General features: G+C 50.5%; 8 protein-coding genes; 4 read left to right on the top strand and 4 right to left on the bottom strand.

Annotated features, from left to right (window-relative positions):
• Positions 1-113: 113 nt before the first annotated feature.
• GSBLH_T00002329001 (uncharacterized protein) lies at positions 114-972 on the top strand (the record flags this gene model as incomplete). XM_013040868.1 has 4 exons in its annotated part: positions 114-225; positions 259-406; positions 439-677; positions 706-972. Exons 1-4 carry the CDS (start codon positions 148-150, stop codon positions 970-972), a joined length of 732 nt encoding a protein of 243 aa, XP_012896322.1. The 5' UTR covers positions 114-147.
• A 937-nt stretch (positions 973-1,909) lies between these two features.
• Positions 1,910-2,050, bottom strand: GSBLH_T00002327001 (uncharacterized protein; the record flags this gene model as incomplete). The annotated part of the gene is made up of 1 exon (XM_013040867.1): positions 1,910-2,050. One exon carries the CDS (start codon positions 2,048-2,050, stop codon positions 1,910-1,912), a length of 141 nt encoding a protein of 46 aa, XP_012896321.1.
• A 29-nt stretch (positions 2,051-2,079) lies between these two features.
• Positions 2,080-2,628, bottom strand: GSBLH_T00002326001 (uncharacterized protein). XM_013040866.1 has 3 exons: positions 2,595-2,628; positions 2,262-2,560; positions 2,080-2,227 (listed from the first exon to the last, which is right to left on the bottom strand). Exons 1-3 carry the CDS (start codon positions 2,620-2,622, stop codon positions 2,105-2,107), a joined length of 450 nt encoding a protein of 149 aa, XP_012896320.1. The 5' UTR covers positions 2,623-2,628; the 3' UTR covers positions 2,080-2,104.
• Positions 2,629-2,957: 329 nt separating this feature from the next.
• GSBLH_T00002325001 (uncharacterized protein) lies at positions 2,958-3,866 on the top strand (the record flags this gene model as incomplete). XM_013040865.1 has 7 exons in its annotated part: positions 2,958-3,024; positions 3,058-3,182; positions 3,215-3,299; positions 3,329-3,485; positions 3,520-3,587; positions 3,616-3,676; positions 3,715-3,866. Exons 1-7 carry the CDS (start codon positions 2,974-2,976, stop codon positions 3,864-3,866), a joined length of 699 nt encoding a protein of 232 aa, XP_012896319.1. The 5' UTR covers positions 2,958-2,973.
• Positions 3,867-3,872: 6 nt separating this feature from the next.
• On the bottom strand, positions 3,873-4,835 carry GSBLH_T00002324001 (uncharacterized protein; the record flags this gene model as incomplete). XM_013040864.1 has 4 exons in its annotated part: positions 4,797-4,835; positions 4,690-4,763; positions 4,093-4,657; positions 3,873-4,057 (listed from the first exon to the last, which is right to left on the bottom strand). Exons 1-4 carry the CDS (start codon positions 4,822-4,824, stop codon positions 3,873-3,875), a joined length of 852 nt encoding a protein of 283 aa, XP_012896318.1. The 5' UTR covers positions 4,825-4,835.
• Positions 4,836-4,989: 154 nt separating this feature from the next.
• On the bottom strand, positions 4,990-5,716 carry GSBLH_T00002323001 (uncharacterized protein; the record flags this gene model as incomplete). XM_013040863.1 has 4 exons in its annotated part: positions 5,583-5,716; positions 5,431-5,552; positions 5,262-5,401; positions 4,990-5,228 (listed from the first exon to the last, which is right to left on the bottom strand). Exons 1-4 carry the CDS (start codon positions 5,685-5,687, stop codon positions 4,990-4,992), a joined length of 606 nt encoding a protein of 201 aa, XP_012896317.1. The 5' UTR covers positions 5,688-5,716.
• Positions 5,717-6,913: 1,197 nt separating this feature from the next.
• On the top strand, positions 6,914-7,542 carry GSBLH_T00002322001 (uncharacterized protein; the record flags this gene model as incomplete). The annotated part of the gene is made up of 5 exons (XM_013040862.1): positions 6,914-7,021; positions 7,053-7,120; positions 7,153-7,216; positions 7,246-7,413; positions 7,444-7,542. 5 exons carry the CDS (start codon positions 6,914-6,916, stop codon positions 7,540-7,542), a joined length of 507 nt encoding a protein of 168 aa, XP_012896316.1.
• A 1,059-nt stretch (positions 7,543-8,601) lies between these two features.
• On the top strand, positions 8,602-14,678 carry GSBLH_T00002321001 (uncharacterized protein; the record flags this gene model as incomplete). Its single annotated transcript, XM_013040861.1, has 6 exons — positions 8,602-8,757; positions 8,788-8,921; positions 8,957-9,731; positions 9,765-10,439; positions 10,472-11,186; positions 13,756-14,678. 6 exons carry the CDS (start codon positions 8,602-8,604, stop codon positions 14,676-14,678), a joined length of 3,378 nt encoding a protein of 1,125 aa, XP_012896315.1.
• Positions 14,679-14,792: the final 114 nt, after the last annotated feature.

The raw sequence follows: 14,792 nt of genomic DNA, 5'->3' as shown, positions 1-14,792 counted from the left end.
AATTAACTCCTGAAGAGTTACCCACAAAATACCAATTCGATTCTTCAAAGTTCGAGTTGGTTGCACAGGGTGCAGAGGGAGTACGATTTTCGACTTGTACATGACTTGTAGAAGTTATACCATGGAACCTTTTTAGGAAAGGAGGTGATGGTAAAGGAACGAGTGAAAAAGTCGTATCGGCATCCTGTGTTGGATGCTTCTATTCGTAACAAGCGACTGGTTCTTGTAATTTATGCTCTTCTGTGTGTAAATGTGTAGGAAGCACGAAGTATGGAGCGATGTCTCAAGGCCGGTATCAAGACACCGATTATTCGTTATGTGGATGTGAATCGTTATTGTATCATAATGGACTACATAAATGGCAATACAGTGCGTGATTACATAAACAAGTCGTTGTACAAATCGCGTACTTCCTCCTGGTCCCATTCAATTTTGTAGAAGACGAACTTTATTCCTACTGCTTCAAGATCGGCGAAGTGGTGGCCAAGCTTCACAATCACAACTATATTCACGGTGATCTAACAACTTCCAACTTCATGATCGAAGAGGGAACAGGTGATTTGGTGTTGCTCGATTTCGGCTTGACGACGGTGAGTTCGAGCGCTGAAGACATGGGCGTGGATCTGTATGTACTGGAGCGAGCTTTCCTATCACTTCATGATCATGCCGCGGAATTGGTAGTGATCCTGTAGGGTTTTGATGTAGTTTGACGAGGTGATGCGTGGTTATGAGTCTCTCGTGGTTCGCAAAGAGCAGAATGTGAGTTCGTTCAAGAAGGTGCGAGCGCGTGGTCGCAAACGTCTCGCTTTTGGCTGGTTTGTTTGTTCAAACAATTCATTGTACACGCAACTAATCATCTCGCTATTCATCCTCTTCGCCATATGTCAACGGAACCAAACCCAACGTGTTCTTTACTTTTCCCTTGCATGGTTTTGCCACGGTCTCGGAATTCGCTTCGGATTGGGGTTCTGATCGGGGTTTTATCTCCTTTTCAGACTCCGTTTTCACCCCCGATATGGGTTTTGATCGGGGTTTTATCTCCTTTTCAGACTCCGTTTTCACCTCTACTTTGGCCTCAGCTTTGAGTTCCATTCCCGCTTTCATTTCATTCTTTGGCTTGGCTTTGCTCTTTGGCTTCGCGATGACTTTGATCATGGGCTCGCTCTCCTTTGTTTCCGTCTTTTTAAACACCTTCAAATCCACTCCGTTCGCGATGACTCGCTTCAGCGTGTGTTCCATCCGCGCGTCTTCTCTCCCAAATATATCGCCCGACCGCGCCTTCACATCCTCCAGCTTCGCCGCCACTTCCGCTTTCGACTTCCGTTGGAACGCAACGCTTCGACTCTTTCGAATGTCGCTTCGACTCGTCGGAAGCAGGCGAATCGACAGCCCGGCGGCGTTCGCGCGCGCTTCTCGACGCTCCTCTGCCTTCCGGATCTCGCGGAGCTTGCTGCGAACACGCTGGTTTAGCGAGTCCTCGTTCGTGTGCAGCTTTTCTTCGAGATCTTTCAATCGATCCAATGTGGGAACAGCTTTCTCGAACTTCATGCTGTCCTCCTCTTTGTTTTCTAGGGAGCGGATCGCATCGGCCCGCATCAGCGCCTGCTCTTTGTCGTCGAACTCGCGCGTTCCGATCTCTTTGACGTCGAATGTCTCCACTTTTCGATGAAGACCGCTTACAAACTCGTAGTCTCGATTCTCTGGGTCCGTCTTGATGATAAATCGCTGTCCGCAGAGATGGCAGTTCATTTGGAACTCGAACACATCGGAAGTGAAATACGTTCCGCATTTCTTCTTCTCCGCGTTGTAACGAACTCCGCGAGCAATATGCTCCCCGCAACCGTCGCACCAAACATTCACGGGCATCTCAAAACGGACAATCACGATTCCCAAGTGGAGTTTTCGCGCCCTATTCCCAAGAGGATGAGACTAAAATTAAGAAAGAGAAGAGAGAGCGTACATGATGAAACTTGTCCTTGTTTCCCTTGGAAGGGCTCCAATTGGGAGGATAGTAGTAGCCATCAGCCTGGACAGCAGCTAACGATGACATTCCAAAAAAAGTTTAAAAACAAACAAAGCACAGTATAAGCCCTGTATACCCCGTCTATTCTTTCTTGGCAGCAGCCTCGGCACGAGCCTGGCGAGCGGCGAAGTTGTTGGGACCCACTCTCTTAGCACCAGGAGCGAGCACAACATTGACGTATCTGCGGTTGTACTGCTCTCGCTTCTGCACATCACCCACATTTCCACCATTCCCTTACCTTGGCACGACCCACATGGGACTTGGCCTTCTCCTGCTTGTCCACCTTGGGAGTCTGGTTCTTCACCTTTCCGGCACGGGTCAGAGAACCGTGCACCTTACCTCCACCAATCAGACGCAGAGTCATAGAGAGGACAGACTCCTCCTGAATGTTGTACTCAGCCAGGGTGTGATCATTCTCCAGTTGCTTTCCAGCAAAGATGAGACGCTGAGCATCCACAGAAACACTCTCCTCAGTTTCAATCATTTCCTTCAGGTCTTCAACAGAGCAAGAAGGCTCCAGAGAGAAAGAAGTTGTTCCTAACCATAATCGCCAAACTGCAGAAAGAGGTACCATTCAAAGTTTCGACGAAAATATGCATTTCCTCCTATATATTAGAGCTCATCCACAACAAATTACGGCTTATACTATTTGTATTGCTTATTATTTCCATTCATCGCCACCTCAAACTATTGGACGCACCAAATAGTGGTGCGTAGCGAATGAAAAGAAGCGATCGAATGGAGGATGATTTGGATGAATCAGTACAAGCTAGAGCACTGGTTAGAGTGATTAGAAATGCGAAAACAATTATGCGAAGAAGCAGCCATAGTCTCTCTCTTTGTCTTCCAATACCACACACGATAAGCACTAATAATCAGTTAGACGTATCGATTCACCTAGTTTCTGAAGCATTAACCGGTTAGTGTAAATCACCAAACTATCTTAGAAAATGCAATCAAAGAGTTTTGGACAATGGTATCAAGACCGAAAGAAAGAACCCGTAGGAGGATTGAGTTTGGTTGAGCGATGACAGACCACACAGTCGATCCGAAATTCGTGGATGAGTTCATTCTTGGGATCCGAGGAAAACGGAGGAGATCTTGAATCGGCGAGTCTTCTCTCGCGCGCAAGAAATGTTGGAACGAAAGTTTCGGAAGTGTTGCTATTCGTGGAGTATAAATGAAATATAGATCAGAGACGATGAAAGAAGTGCTGATGTTGTTTGGTGTGGCTGTTATCTTTTTTGTGATTGCTTATTTTGTGGGCCTGCCGACAGTATGCATAAGATTGAACCTGAATGGTAGCTCCTATTCAGACCTGCAAAGTTCACCATCAGCTTCACGATGGGCAGTATTATGACATTGGGTGCCTTAGCTCGTTTAAAGGGTTTCACTGCGTTTATCAAATCGATCCTGGCACCTAATCGTGTCGTCCAGTCGTCCTTGTACCTTATTTCGTTGCGTAAATTTCACGATTTCGCTTTGACAACATATAGTTTTATCGATTTGCTCAGCAGTGATATGGAAGAGTTATGTGTGGACGGTGGTGTGTTCTATCTTCCAAGTAGAATCGAAATGTAATTGCAACGTAGATGGCGATGTTGGCTCTCTTCGTACTGGAATCGTTCCCTGCAGGTGCTCGCATAACCCAGGGTAAGAGAACTTTTTTTGTTCGACTTGTGACCGTCTAGTGTTTCTGTTTTCCATTCGCAAGCTGCTCTCGCTCGCCTCTAGTTTTTTGTGCCACTGCCTTGTTTGTTCCTCAAACACGCCACGGTTAAAACAAAACTACGAAAAGAACGTTTACGTTTACTTGCCTCCCTTGAGGAAAAGCTTATCGTAGGCGGGATTAATGGCCTCGTTGACGAGCAGGATAATCATCGCATGCGGAGCACAACGGAAGTAGTAAGTGAAGAAACCTCTCCAGAACGCGAACAAGCCCTCGTTCTTCAGCACCTTCACGAAGCAGTCGAGCAGGTTCTTGTAAGGCATCTCGTTGGTCACCGGATCGGGACGCATGTTCATCAGACGGGTCTTCATCAGATCGAACGGCAGGGAAGTGAACGCACAGCAGAAACCAGACACGGCGGAAGCCAGCAGGTTCGTGACCATACCCTCGCCGTTGTGTTTCACGATGAACTGTCTGGACAGATCGTACGAAGCCAACATTCCGAAGTTCATAGCCATGGCACGCATGATCATGGGCAGACTTCCACGCCACAGGGTCATCAGTCCCTCCTCCTTGGTGATACGGTACAGGGCAGTGAAGCAGTTGCTGTAACCACGTCTCTGCTCCACAGGGAGAAGACCATCAGCCTGCATACGCACCATCGAAAGATCGAAGGGGTTACCAATGATACCAGCCAGAGCTCCAGAGGTCAGAGAGGAGGTAGTGGACATCCAGAAAGTGAGAGTGCCATTGTTGCGCTCCTTCAGATAGTTCGAGAAAACACGGTGGAGACCCAGACGAGCCGTTCCGTAAATAGCCTGTCTCATCAGAGAAGCAGACAGACCGGCATAGAGCTTCATCACTCCCTCGTTCTTAATGAGGTTCTTGGCAATGGTGACGGCACCAATGTTCTGAGCCTTACCCACGACCTGAATACGGGTCTTGATCAAATCGATAGGTTGCACCTACAACCTCAATCACTCCCACAACAACATACGCAGAAAGAAGCAAAACAAGCAGAGCATCCTCCGCAAATAAAAGGCTTCGCACCCTTCATTACTCTATATGAGACTAACACTTAACACCACCATAGGAAAGGATTACCAGATGTGTTCTCTTTGCCGGTGGACATATCGAAGAAAAAATATGGAAAATAATGATCATTGCTTGGTGGTGTGGGAGCTTCCTGAATCGCGGTTATTTTTGCTTCAGTCCCCCAATCAATCATTTGCAGGTGTTTCCACCCAAATGGACCGTAGCTCGTGCCAGATTATAGTGGGATTAAAACAAACACGTACTAATCTGACTTTGTCGTTTTTATTGGCTGCCTAAATTGCTGTTTTCGGATCTCGTTTACGTATTGCTTCTCGGAGACGTAGATAACGCCCAGCACGGTCAGTGTCGTTATAACCATAGAACACCACATCACCACCACAAATCCCCGATCACTGTTGTAAGAGTACTCCACGTTCCACTTAAAGTTTACATTGATCATCCCAGGGAGCGGGTCGCCCGTGTGGAAAATGGACTTGTAGTCTAGAAACATTACGCAGCCACCCCATCTACTACATTCTACTTCAACGTCTACCCACACAACGTTTTTGTCTCGAACGAGAATAAGCAAATTCACATTCTCCGCAAACACTCCGCGACCATCATACACCGTGATCCAAGACGTTTGTATGTGCATGTCGGTAAGCTCAAAGCAGCTTGATGTAAGGTCGTGAGATATCAGTACACTTTCAAGGGTTTTAATGTGTTGATCTTCATCTCTGAAAGGGATACTGGAATTACGGAAGTGCTTCGCTTCATAAACAGAGGTAATTGGTTTGCAGGAAACGATATCCACTTGGTTCGTGTCTAGCATTCAGCCAAACGCTCAGACAATACATCTTGGTGAAGAAATTGAAGAGAAACATGCAGATGATCTCCGACAGTGAGATCTTCCGCATTCGACAATACGATTATTATTAGAAGGACAAGCAAAGATAGCATATCGGTCCGACCAATTCGATCGAGAGATCCCAAAACGATATTGTTTAAACAAACAAGGCAATGAACTACAGAGCGACATCGATGGGGCGGCTTCTTGCACAGGTCTATCAAAAACTCATCTACACGCTTCCGAGCTGCTTCCAATACTCTACAACACATCATCATCGGCAAGCTTACGACTCGTCAACGATTCGCTTCGCTTCCGACTGCACACTATCCAGAAATCGTTCTGTCCGCTTCTGACTAAACCGCTGATTGAAGTAGGCGAGCAGATTGACGTTCTTCTGATTGGCAATGGATGTGAGTTGGTCGATCAACTCCATTCCCTTCGCCACGCTTCGCTCCACTTCCTCCTTCGCCACACTCCCTTCTGAATCGAGCACAGAGCTGGAAGGGAGGTAGAACTGGCTTCGCCAGAATTCTTTGGGCAAGCGATTCACGATGAAGTTGTCGACGACGTCTTTAAGCTGCGTTGCCTGGTCTGCGGATTCAGGGGGGAAGGAGAGGGAGAGATCTCCAGAAAGAATGCGAAGAATCACGTCTTCGGACAAGGGTAATGTACATAAAGGAGGCTCGTCACTTGTCGTGGTCGACTTTGTGATTGGCGGAGGGTGGAAGTGAGAGCGGGATTTCTAGGGAGTAAACCCTGAATGTGCAAAACGATATAGGCAGATTCCAAAACAGAAGAGACATCCTTTTCTGTTGGGGCAAAAACGTCACTCTCTCTAGTGGTTGTGATGAAGGAAATAGAATCCTACAATTCTGTCAGTGACAAACGGCCGTCTAGAGAAGAAAGAGACTCTAAAACATCCTGGGCAAATCGGACCCATTTTTTTGTTTGCTGAGAAACATTTCGTTTCGCTCCTCTCCAGATTCTTGACTTTCTCTTGGTCGAACTCGAAAGACCTCGTTCAGTGGGCAGTAAAAGACCTTAGCGTTAGTGCGACCAATAGTAGATTACGAGAATATTGATTTGAAGACGGTTTATAGGGTTCGACTTCTACACACTCAGAAACGCTCACTCATAACGAACCATTGCTAGGAACCTCTAAGGAGAGGGGAAGAATAAGCGAATTTCGCTCATGTTCCTCTTTCTCCGCAGCAGATTGAGATGCATTCATAAAACCGGTGGCAACAACAAACCTAGCGAGACTATAGAAAGGCAGACAATGAAATCCCGGTAGAAGCAACTCTAGGGAAAATGTCAAACCTTTTTTGCCAGTTGGATGAATTCCGAAGTTGAGCAAATTCCTCTGTGTAGCTCCAAAGCGACTCCAGTGGACGGAGTTGCGTTTCAAGAGAGGTTGAAGGAAGAACTCCGCTCATTGATTACTGTATCGTGTAGTACTGCATTGTTAACTGTAGTATGTGAAACTGAATAAGCAAAATGACTCTGATTGGTTCAAATTGTCTTGTGACAAGACGGGAACGAAGTAGTTGCTTGGAGTACACCTGTAACATGTAGATGGAGTGGAATTTGCTGGTTTTACTATAAGCGTGCTCGATACGAGTTTAAAGTCGAATTTGAGGTTTTTATTTGGAATGAATAGCTATGTAGCTGCCTGCAACATACCCGATGAGTCCACCAGAGATAAAGTTACCAGAACTTGATGGAAAGACACCGAAAATGTATCGTGGCGGAAAGATTTGTTGTGATATTCACTTTAATCCACTTTGGGCAAAGCACGCCCCAACCTATGGAATTGCACACGCAATGGCACTTGGTGTAGTGTTAACGATTGTTGATTGAGTGTAGCTTGGTCCCTGGCTTGCCGTTGAAATCCCCCATCTTGTAGAATTTGGAATGCTTTGTTTTGTTTGTCGAACGAATGGTTTATTTCATGTTATTACCTAAGCAATGATATATATATATTTTATTATAAAGGCTCAACCCTCAAATTAAATTACTGTACCTTTCACAACAATCAAAGTCCAAAAGTTGTGACGATTTTGCGATTTTTGGAAAAGGATGTTTCCTCCGCCATCGAAAGGAAGACGGTATCGAGGAAAAGATGTCGAAACTCCATCGAGAACGCCTGGAGTGAATCGAGACTGGGAGGAGCAAGATCGTCGTCACCGGGAAGAACGTCGCAAGGAAAGAAGCGGAATCACGATGAAATCGACCCAGTAAGAGAATAAAATGGTTGTTATTTGAATAGCGACTACTCTCGTCATTCGGACAGTTCAAGACACCATCACCATAGTTCATATCATTCGGATGACTCCAGCTATCACCGGAGTCACGAAAATTCGGAAAGACATCACAAAAGAGATTGGGAAGACGTTTCAAGCCTGGACGGATTGGAAGATGAGTTTGAAGCGGCCACTCCCCTTCAATCTGTTCGTAGGTTTTAGAAATGCGTGCTTATTTAGAAAATACGCCATCTCGTTCTTCGGACACTCCAAATCGCGGAGAGACGTTGGGTCGAGCCACTCCATCTCGCGACATGAGATCTCCGAGCGTATGGTTTGTTACCAGACTTCATCCTAGTTCCATGGCGAGCTCACAGAAGACACTCCACAGCAATACAAGCCGCGCAGTCTCCTCCTCGAGGAAGACAAATTCATGCAGCCCCTTGGCGATAGCGACAGCTCGGAAGACGAGTTCTACGAGAAGGTTTGCTGCTGCTATTTTTTTAATGTGAATCGCAGGACGACGGCCAAGCGGCCGAGGGCGACAACGTGTTTTTGGGAGATCGCGCGCAGTTCGAGTCGAAGGAGCGGCGCTACAAGCGGCAGATGGGTGAGCGGAAAGTGCCTCACATGTCTGCACGGCAGAGCGCGCTGCAAGCGGACCAGGAGAAGTGGGAAAACCTGCAGATCCGATCGAGCGGCGTGCAAAGCCCGCTGCCAGAAATCGTGGAATCGGGAAGGACGTGTCATGTAGGAGGACGAGGAGGACGAGCAGCGCGTCATGCTGATCGTGCTGAACACGCGGCCGCCGTTCCTGTCGGGAACGATCCAGTTCACGCGGCAGAAGGAAATGGTCAGCATCGTGAAGGACCCCACCAACGACTTCGCCAAGCTCGCTCGTCTGGGCAGCGCGACGCTGAAAGCCGTCACGGCGGATGTGGGGCCAGTGGAGCGGAGTGAGGCGTAGAAAGAACGCGAGCGAATTCGAAATAAGGACCGGTTCTGGGATCTGAACTCATCGAAGATGGGCAAGGCGATCGGGCTGCGTCAAGTGAAGGACCGCGCAGCGGCGGGGGATATGCAGACCGATGAGGAGATGAAGTAGGAGGGCGAAGGGAGGCGTGGATGGCGTGTAGAAAGGACAACAGCTATGCACAGAACATGGAGGACAGCGGGCAGGGGAGCAGCGAGTTCTCGCGAACGAAGACGATCCAAGAGCAGCGCGAGTTCCTTCCGATTTTCTCGGTGCGCGAGGAACTGCTCAACGTGATTCGCGAGAACCAAGTGGTCGTGATTGTGGGAGAGACCGGCTCGGGAAAAACGACGCAGCTCACGCAGTATTTGTACGAGGAGGGCTATGCGAACGACGGGCTGATCGGATGCACGCAGCCGCGTCGTGTCGCGGCGTCCAGCGTCGCGAAGCGAGTGGCGAACGAGAAAGGCGGGAAGGTGGGAGACTTGGTGGGCTACGCGATTCGATTCGAAGACTGCACGTCGCCTGCCACGAAAATCAAATACATGACGGATGGTATTCTGCTGCGAGAAAGCATCAGCGATCCCGCCTTGGAGCAGTACTCCGTGATCATCATGGATGAAGCGCACGAGCGATCCTTGAACACCGATGTGCTGTTCGGAATCATGAAGAAGGTCATGCAGCGACGAACCGATTTGAAACTTATCGTCACGTCCGCTACCATGAACTCGGAGCGATTCAGCGACTTCTTCGGCTCCGTTCCCGTGTTTACGATTCCCGGCCGCACGTTCCCCGTCCAGACCTTCTACCAGAAATCGCCGCCGGACGACTATGTGACGGCTGTGGTGAACCAGATCCTCACGATCCATCTGACCTTCGACGAGGGCGATATCTTGGTGTTCATGACCGGCCAGGCCGATATTGATTGTGTCTGCGACGTACCGATTTTGCAGAAGAGCAGTAATGTGTAGTTGGTAAACGAAAAGCTGAGCAAGCTGGAGAAGAAAGCGGACCCTCTGCTCGTGCTTCCCATGTACTCGCTGCAGTCTGCATCCAAGCAGGCCTTGGTGTTCAAAGAAACGCCCAAGGGGTTCCGCAAGTGCGTGGTGTGCACGAACATCGCCGAGACCTCGCTGACCGTCGACGGCATCAAGTACGTCGTGGACTCGGGCTTCTGCAAGCTGAAAGTGTTCAACCCGTCGATCGGAATGGATTCGCTGCAAGTCACCCCCGTTTCCCAGGCCAACGCGGACCAGCGCGCGGGCCGAGCGGGCCGAACGGGTCCCGGCGTGTGCTTCCGAATGTACACCGAGTACATGTACGTGCACGAGACGCTGCGGAACCAGGTGCCCGAGATCCAGCGAACCAATCTGGGGAACGTGGTGCTGCTGCTGAAGAAGCTGGGCGTGGAGAATCTGTATGACTTCGACTTCATGGATCCGCCCCCCGAGGACAACATCACCAACTCCATGTATCAGCTGTGGGTGCTGGGCGCGCTGACCAACACGGGCGGGCTGAGCGAGCTGGGAGACAAGATGGTGAACTACCCGCTGGACCCCTACCTGCAGAAAATGATGGTCATGGCCGAGAAAATGGGGTGCACTGCGGAGATCGTCGTGATCGTCGCCATGCTGTCGGTTCCGAACGTAGCTTTCCACGCACAAACACTAACCGCTAGATCTTCGATCGGCCCACCGAGCACGAGGAAGAAGCCGACAACATCCACGCCAACTTCGCGGTCCCGGAGAGCGACCATCTCACCTACCTCAACGTTTTCTTGCAGTGGAAGCGCGCCAAGTACAGCATGGCTTGGTGCGAGCGCAACTACATCCACGGCAAGTCCATGATGCGCGTGCGCAGCGTGCGCAACCAGCTGCTGGAGCTGATGAAGCAGCAGAAGGTGGAGCACGTGTCCTGCGGCAACAATTGGGACATTGTTCGGAAGTGCATCTGCTCCGCCTATTTCTTCAACGCGGCGAGGATCAAGGGCATCGGATCCTATGTGAACATGCTCACCGGCACGCCTTGCCAGCTCCATCCGTCCAGCGCGCTCTACAGTCTCGGCTACACGCCCGATTACGTCGTGTACCATGAGCTGGTCATGACGACCAAGGAGTATATGCACTGCGTGACGGCCGTGGATGCGGAGTGGCTCGCGGAGCTGGCGCCGATGTTTTTCCAGATCAAGGATAGTCATCTGGCACAACTGAAGTCGAAAAAGCTGGAGAAGCAGCACCGCGAGGAGATGAGGCAGGAAATGGAGGAAGAGGAGCGAAGGAAGAAGGAGATTAAGGAGGAAGTGAGGACCCCCTCGACGGGCAAGCGCATTGCCATCGCGACGCCTGGGAGAACGCTGCAGAGGGGAGGGCAGATCCGGACTCCCCGCCGTATTGGTTTGTAATTGTACTTTGTTTGTTGGGACCCTTTTGCACATATGCCCCCTTGGGCGGAAGATTGACTTATTCCGATGAATTCGGTTGGCCTCTTTTTTTTTCATCTGTGCCTGTCGATCTCTGATGGCTTCACGAAGTGCTTCAGGATGATAAGCAGACTCTTTGAAGATTTTACCGCGATGTGTCTGCAGAAGAGTTTGAAGAACGACGACTCGGTCGAGGTGCTAGACTATCAAAAGATTCGATCACGAAGAATCTTTGTTTCTGAAAATATGTAACATGTGTCGAACGTGTTTGCTCCACAAACAATCCCACTTTCGGACGATCTTTCCTCTCCAGTGGCTCTTTTTATTGAACAGTTTTGTGTGCGCTTCGCAATATCCGCAGATTAAGTCGGGTTGGTCTGGAGTGGTCGAAACTCGGTATTCTAGCAGCATCTACACATCACTTTACGCACGCTCAGTCACGTTATGCTCTACGCCGCAACTAACGTGAAAGGTGGTTTCACACTTATTGCTACTGCACCTCATGCAGCAGCCATCGGTCGACTTGCAATAGGAGCACTCCTTGTGCCATCGCTCTATCGGAATTCTGTAATAGTCGATAAAATCGCGCCCATCCGCATCATGAAAGAACACTTCGGGGATCCAGAGGGCGCAGTTGATATGGGCCCACTGGAAATCGGTAGTTCGCTTCATGGCACCGCCCTTCTTTCCACACAAAATACAAGTCTATCAATCGAGTGAAAGGGAAAAGCATACAGCATCCTTTGCACCCGCTTTGCATTTCTCACAGTACCAATCTCCCTCCGGAATATGATTAACTGCAAATGAAGGCAGAATGAAAAGAGTTACTCAGAGGATTTCCATAGCAGGACGTGTGCACTCCAATATCGCAACCGTCACAAAAAACGATAGGATCCTAGAATGAAGCCCTTCCGCAAAACGGCTACGCCTTCAATCCACTCTCCGTCATTGCAGACAGCACAGCAGGCTAGTTCTTCCATAGGAAGTTGTTCTAGGAACGTGAAGCAATAATCGATATCTCTACCACTCTCCTGCATTCTATAGAGTTCTGTGTATCAAAATCAGGGAAATGGGATGACAAAAATGGGATGTAAAAAATATGTGTGAAAATAATTTTTTAAAAATAGTCAGCTCGCCATAGTGTATATTTGCATAAAAGTTAGTAATTGCGGGGTATGAATAAAGAAAATTAGTTATGATAATAGGGCCCAAATTGACCGTATTTTGTCTAATGTTAAATCTATGGAGGAGACCAAAAGTAATCCCATCGATGGACTCAGCGTGAAGCACTGATCATTTTTACGTTATGTCAAAAAATGACTATAAACCCATTTTCTTACACACATTAATAATCGTGCAATCTTCAAAATAAGATTAATCTAGTGATTGTTTGTTTATTCTCTTCAGGGCAGTATTGTCTTTTCTGATCTGTTTTATAACATACGTTTGCCATGGATGAAGAAAGAAAACAACTAGAAGGAGAAGACAGCTCACTGACGTAGGTTCTCTGTGTGAGATGGTATTTGTAGTGAAGCAGATTTGAATGCAGAGATTAGAAAATTAGAACAAGAGATTGAGAAAGTAGTACTACCTGGAGAGTTTGAGCGATAGCTGCGTATAGACTATGCAATCTCCCTTGTTCAGCATAAATATATGATCGACACAAGAGACTATTTCATGGAGGTTGTTGACTCGATGTTTTCTCAAGAAGAATCGGATACCGATGAATATGAAGTAACAGAGAGCGATAGTGAAGAAATAATTGATTCCCAAAAGTCAGACAGCGATTTCGAAATGCTGGACGAGAAGGACAGTTCAGGGTCGGAGGCCAAGGAGGAAGTGTACCACCGACCCACTACCCGAAGCTCGTCTCAAAACTTTGTACAGGAATCTGTCGACAGTACTGAGGGCATTCGAACCCGCTCCAAAACGAAAAAGCAAGAAGGAAACAACGCAAACCCCGCGTCGCGGTCCAAAACCAAGCAGGAAGATTTCGACGCCCTTCTCCTCTACTCCCTCAAAGTATTTTTTCTCCTTTTCTCCTACCTCAACCGCAGAACTCCGCCAAGCTCCAGCCCGCCAAGCCCCCCACAGCCCCGCCTCCCCTCCAGCCCGCCCCCAAGAAGTCGCCCCCCTCCAGCCCGCGTCCCTTCCCGGAAATTCCCAGCGCGGAGCCCTTGCTGGCCAACTGTCCGTCCTCGGGCGACCCTCCCAAGCCGCTCTCCGACGCGCCTCCCAAGTCCGCGTCCTCGCGTCCGCTCCCCAACATGGCCTACCTCATTCCTCCGCTCTCTCTCGCGCCCTCCGACCTCCCCTTCCTCCCTCGCCCGGATTCTGCCGCGCCCAAGCTCCCCATCGCGCGCGCGCCGCCCAAGCCCGCCGCCTCGCCCGCCGCCGCGCCCAAGCTCCCGCCCAAGCCGCTGCCGGCCGCGCCGCCGGCGAAGAAAGTGCGCGTCCCCGCGATGTACCCCGCGTCGAAGCCCGCGAAACCCGCGGTGAAGGCGTCTGCGAAGAGCGGCCCGGCCCCGCGGGGCGTGGTGCAGAACGTGGTGTACAACCCGTCGCTGCTCCCGCCGCTGGCGCAGCAGCCGCTGCTGCCGAACACGCTGCTGGGCGCGGGGGAGTCGCTGGTGTATCCGCTGAAGCCGCAGAGCGCGAAGCGGCCCTTCGCCGGCGTGAGCGAGGCCTCCGTGTGCCCCAGCTACGTGCCCATCCAGCCGGGGTTCGAGTACGCGTCGCCCGTGCAGCTGGCGCGCGGCGGACCGGCCTTGCCCTCCTTGGTGGGCTCCGCCTACGGCGTGCCGCCGCCGCTGTTCCCGGGCCGGCAAGTCTCGCTGGTGCCCGGGTATTTCTCGCAGCCGGTGAACGGGAAGGCCGTGGAGTTCCCCGCGGCGCTGTACCAGACTCCCGCGGGGTTCGTGGGCCCCGTGGTGGCGCTGCAGAACGACGGGAAGCTGGCGGTGCAGGGCGCGCCGACGAAGGTCGCCAAGGCGGGCGTGGTCCCGCAGAACATGCAAGCCGCCGCCGCAGCAGCAGCAACGACGACCACCGCGGCGGCGGCCGCTGCTGCGACGCAGAACGGAGCGATGGGCGCCGTGGGCGCCATGGGGACTGTAGGAGCCATGGGAGCGATGGGAACCGTCGGAACCGTCGGAACCGTCGGAACTGTGGGGTCGATGGGTGCAATGGGAACCATGGGGACCATGGGGACCATGGGGACCATCGGAACGATCGGAACGATGGGGACCATAGGGTCGATGGGGTCCGTGGGAACTGTGGGAACCGTGGGGTCCGTGGGAACTGTGGGAACACAGGTGCCGACTCACGGAAATCGGCCGATCTTCATCCCGACGATCTCTGCAGACGAGGAAGGGAAGATTCTGCCCACCAATTAACGATGGACAGAAGGATGGAGGAGTGGAACGTGGAGTGCTTGCTGAGCGATCGATTGCGTTGCTCGCGTTGAATGTAATAATGCTAGCTTGTCGCTTGTTTGTGCCAAAAAGGCGAACTCGGACTAGAATCCCATCACAATCACTTCCCTCAACGATCCGCAAGCCTTTACCTCACTCCCATTCAT

Source organism: Blastocystis hominis (genome assembly GCF_000151665.1).
Source record: "Blastocystis hominis, Singapore isolate B (sub-type 7) whole genome shotgun sequence assembly, scaffold_19".
Lineage (NCBI taxonomy): Eukaryota > Bigyra > Opalinata > Blastocystidae > Blastocystis > Blastocystis hominis.
Note: the sequence above shows the minus strand (reverse complement) of the source record. Positions and strands in the feature narration are given on the sequence as shown.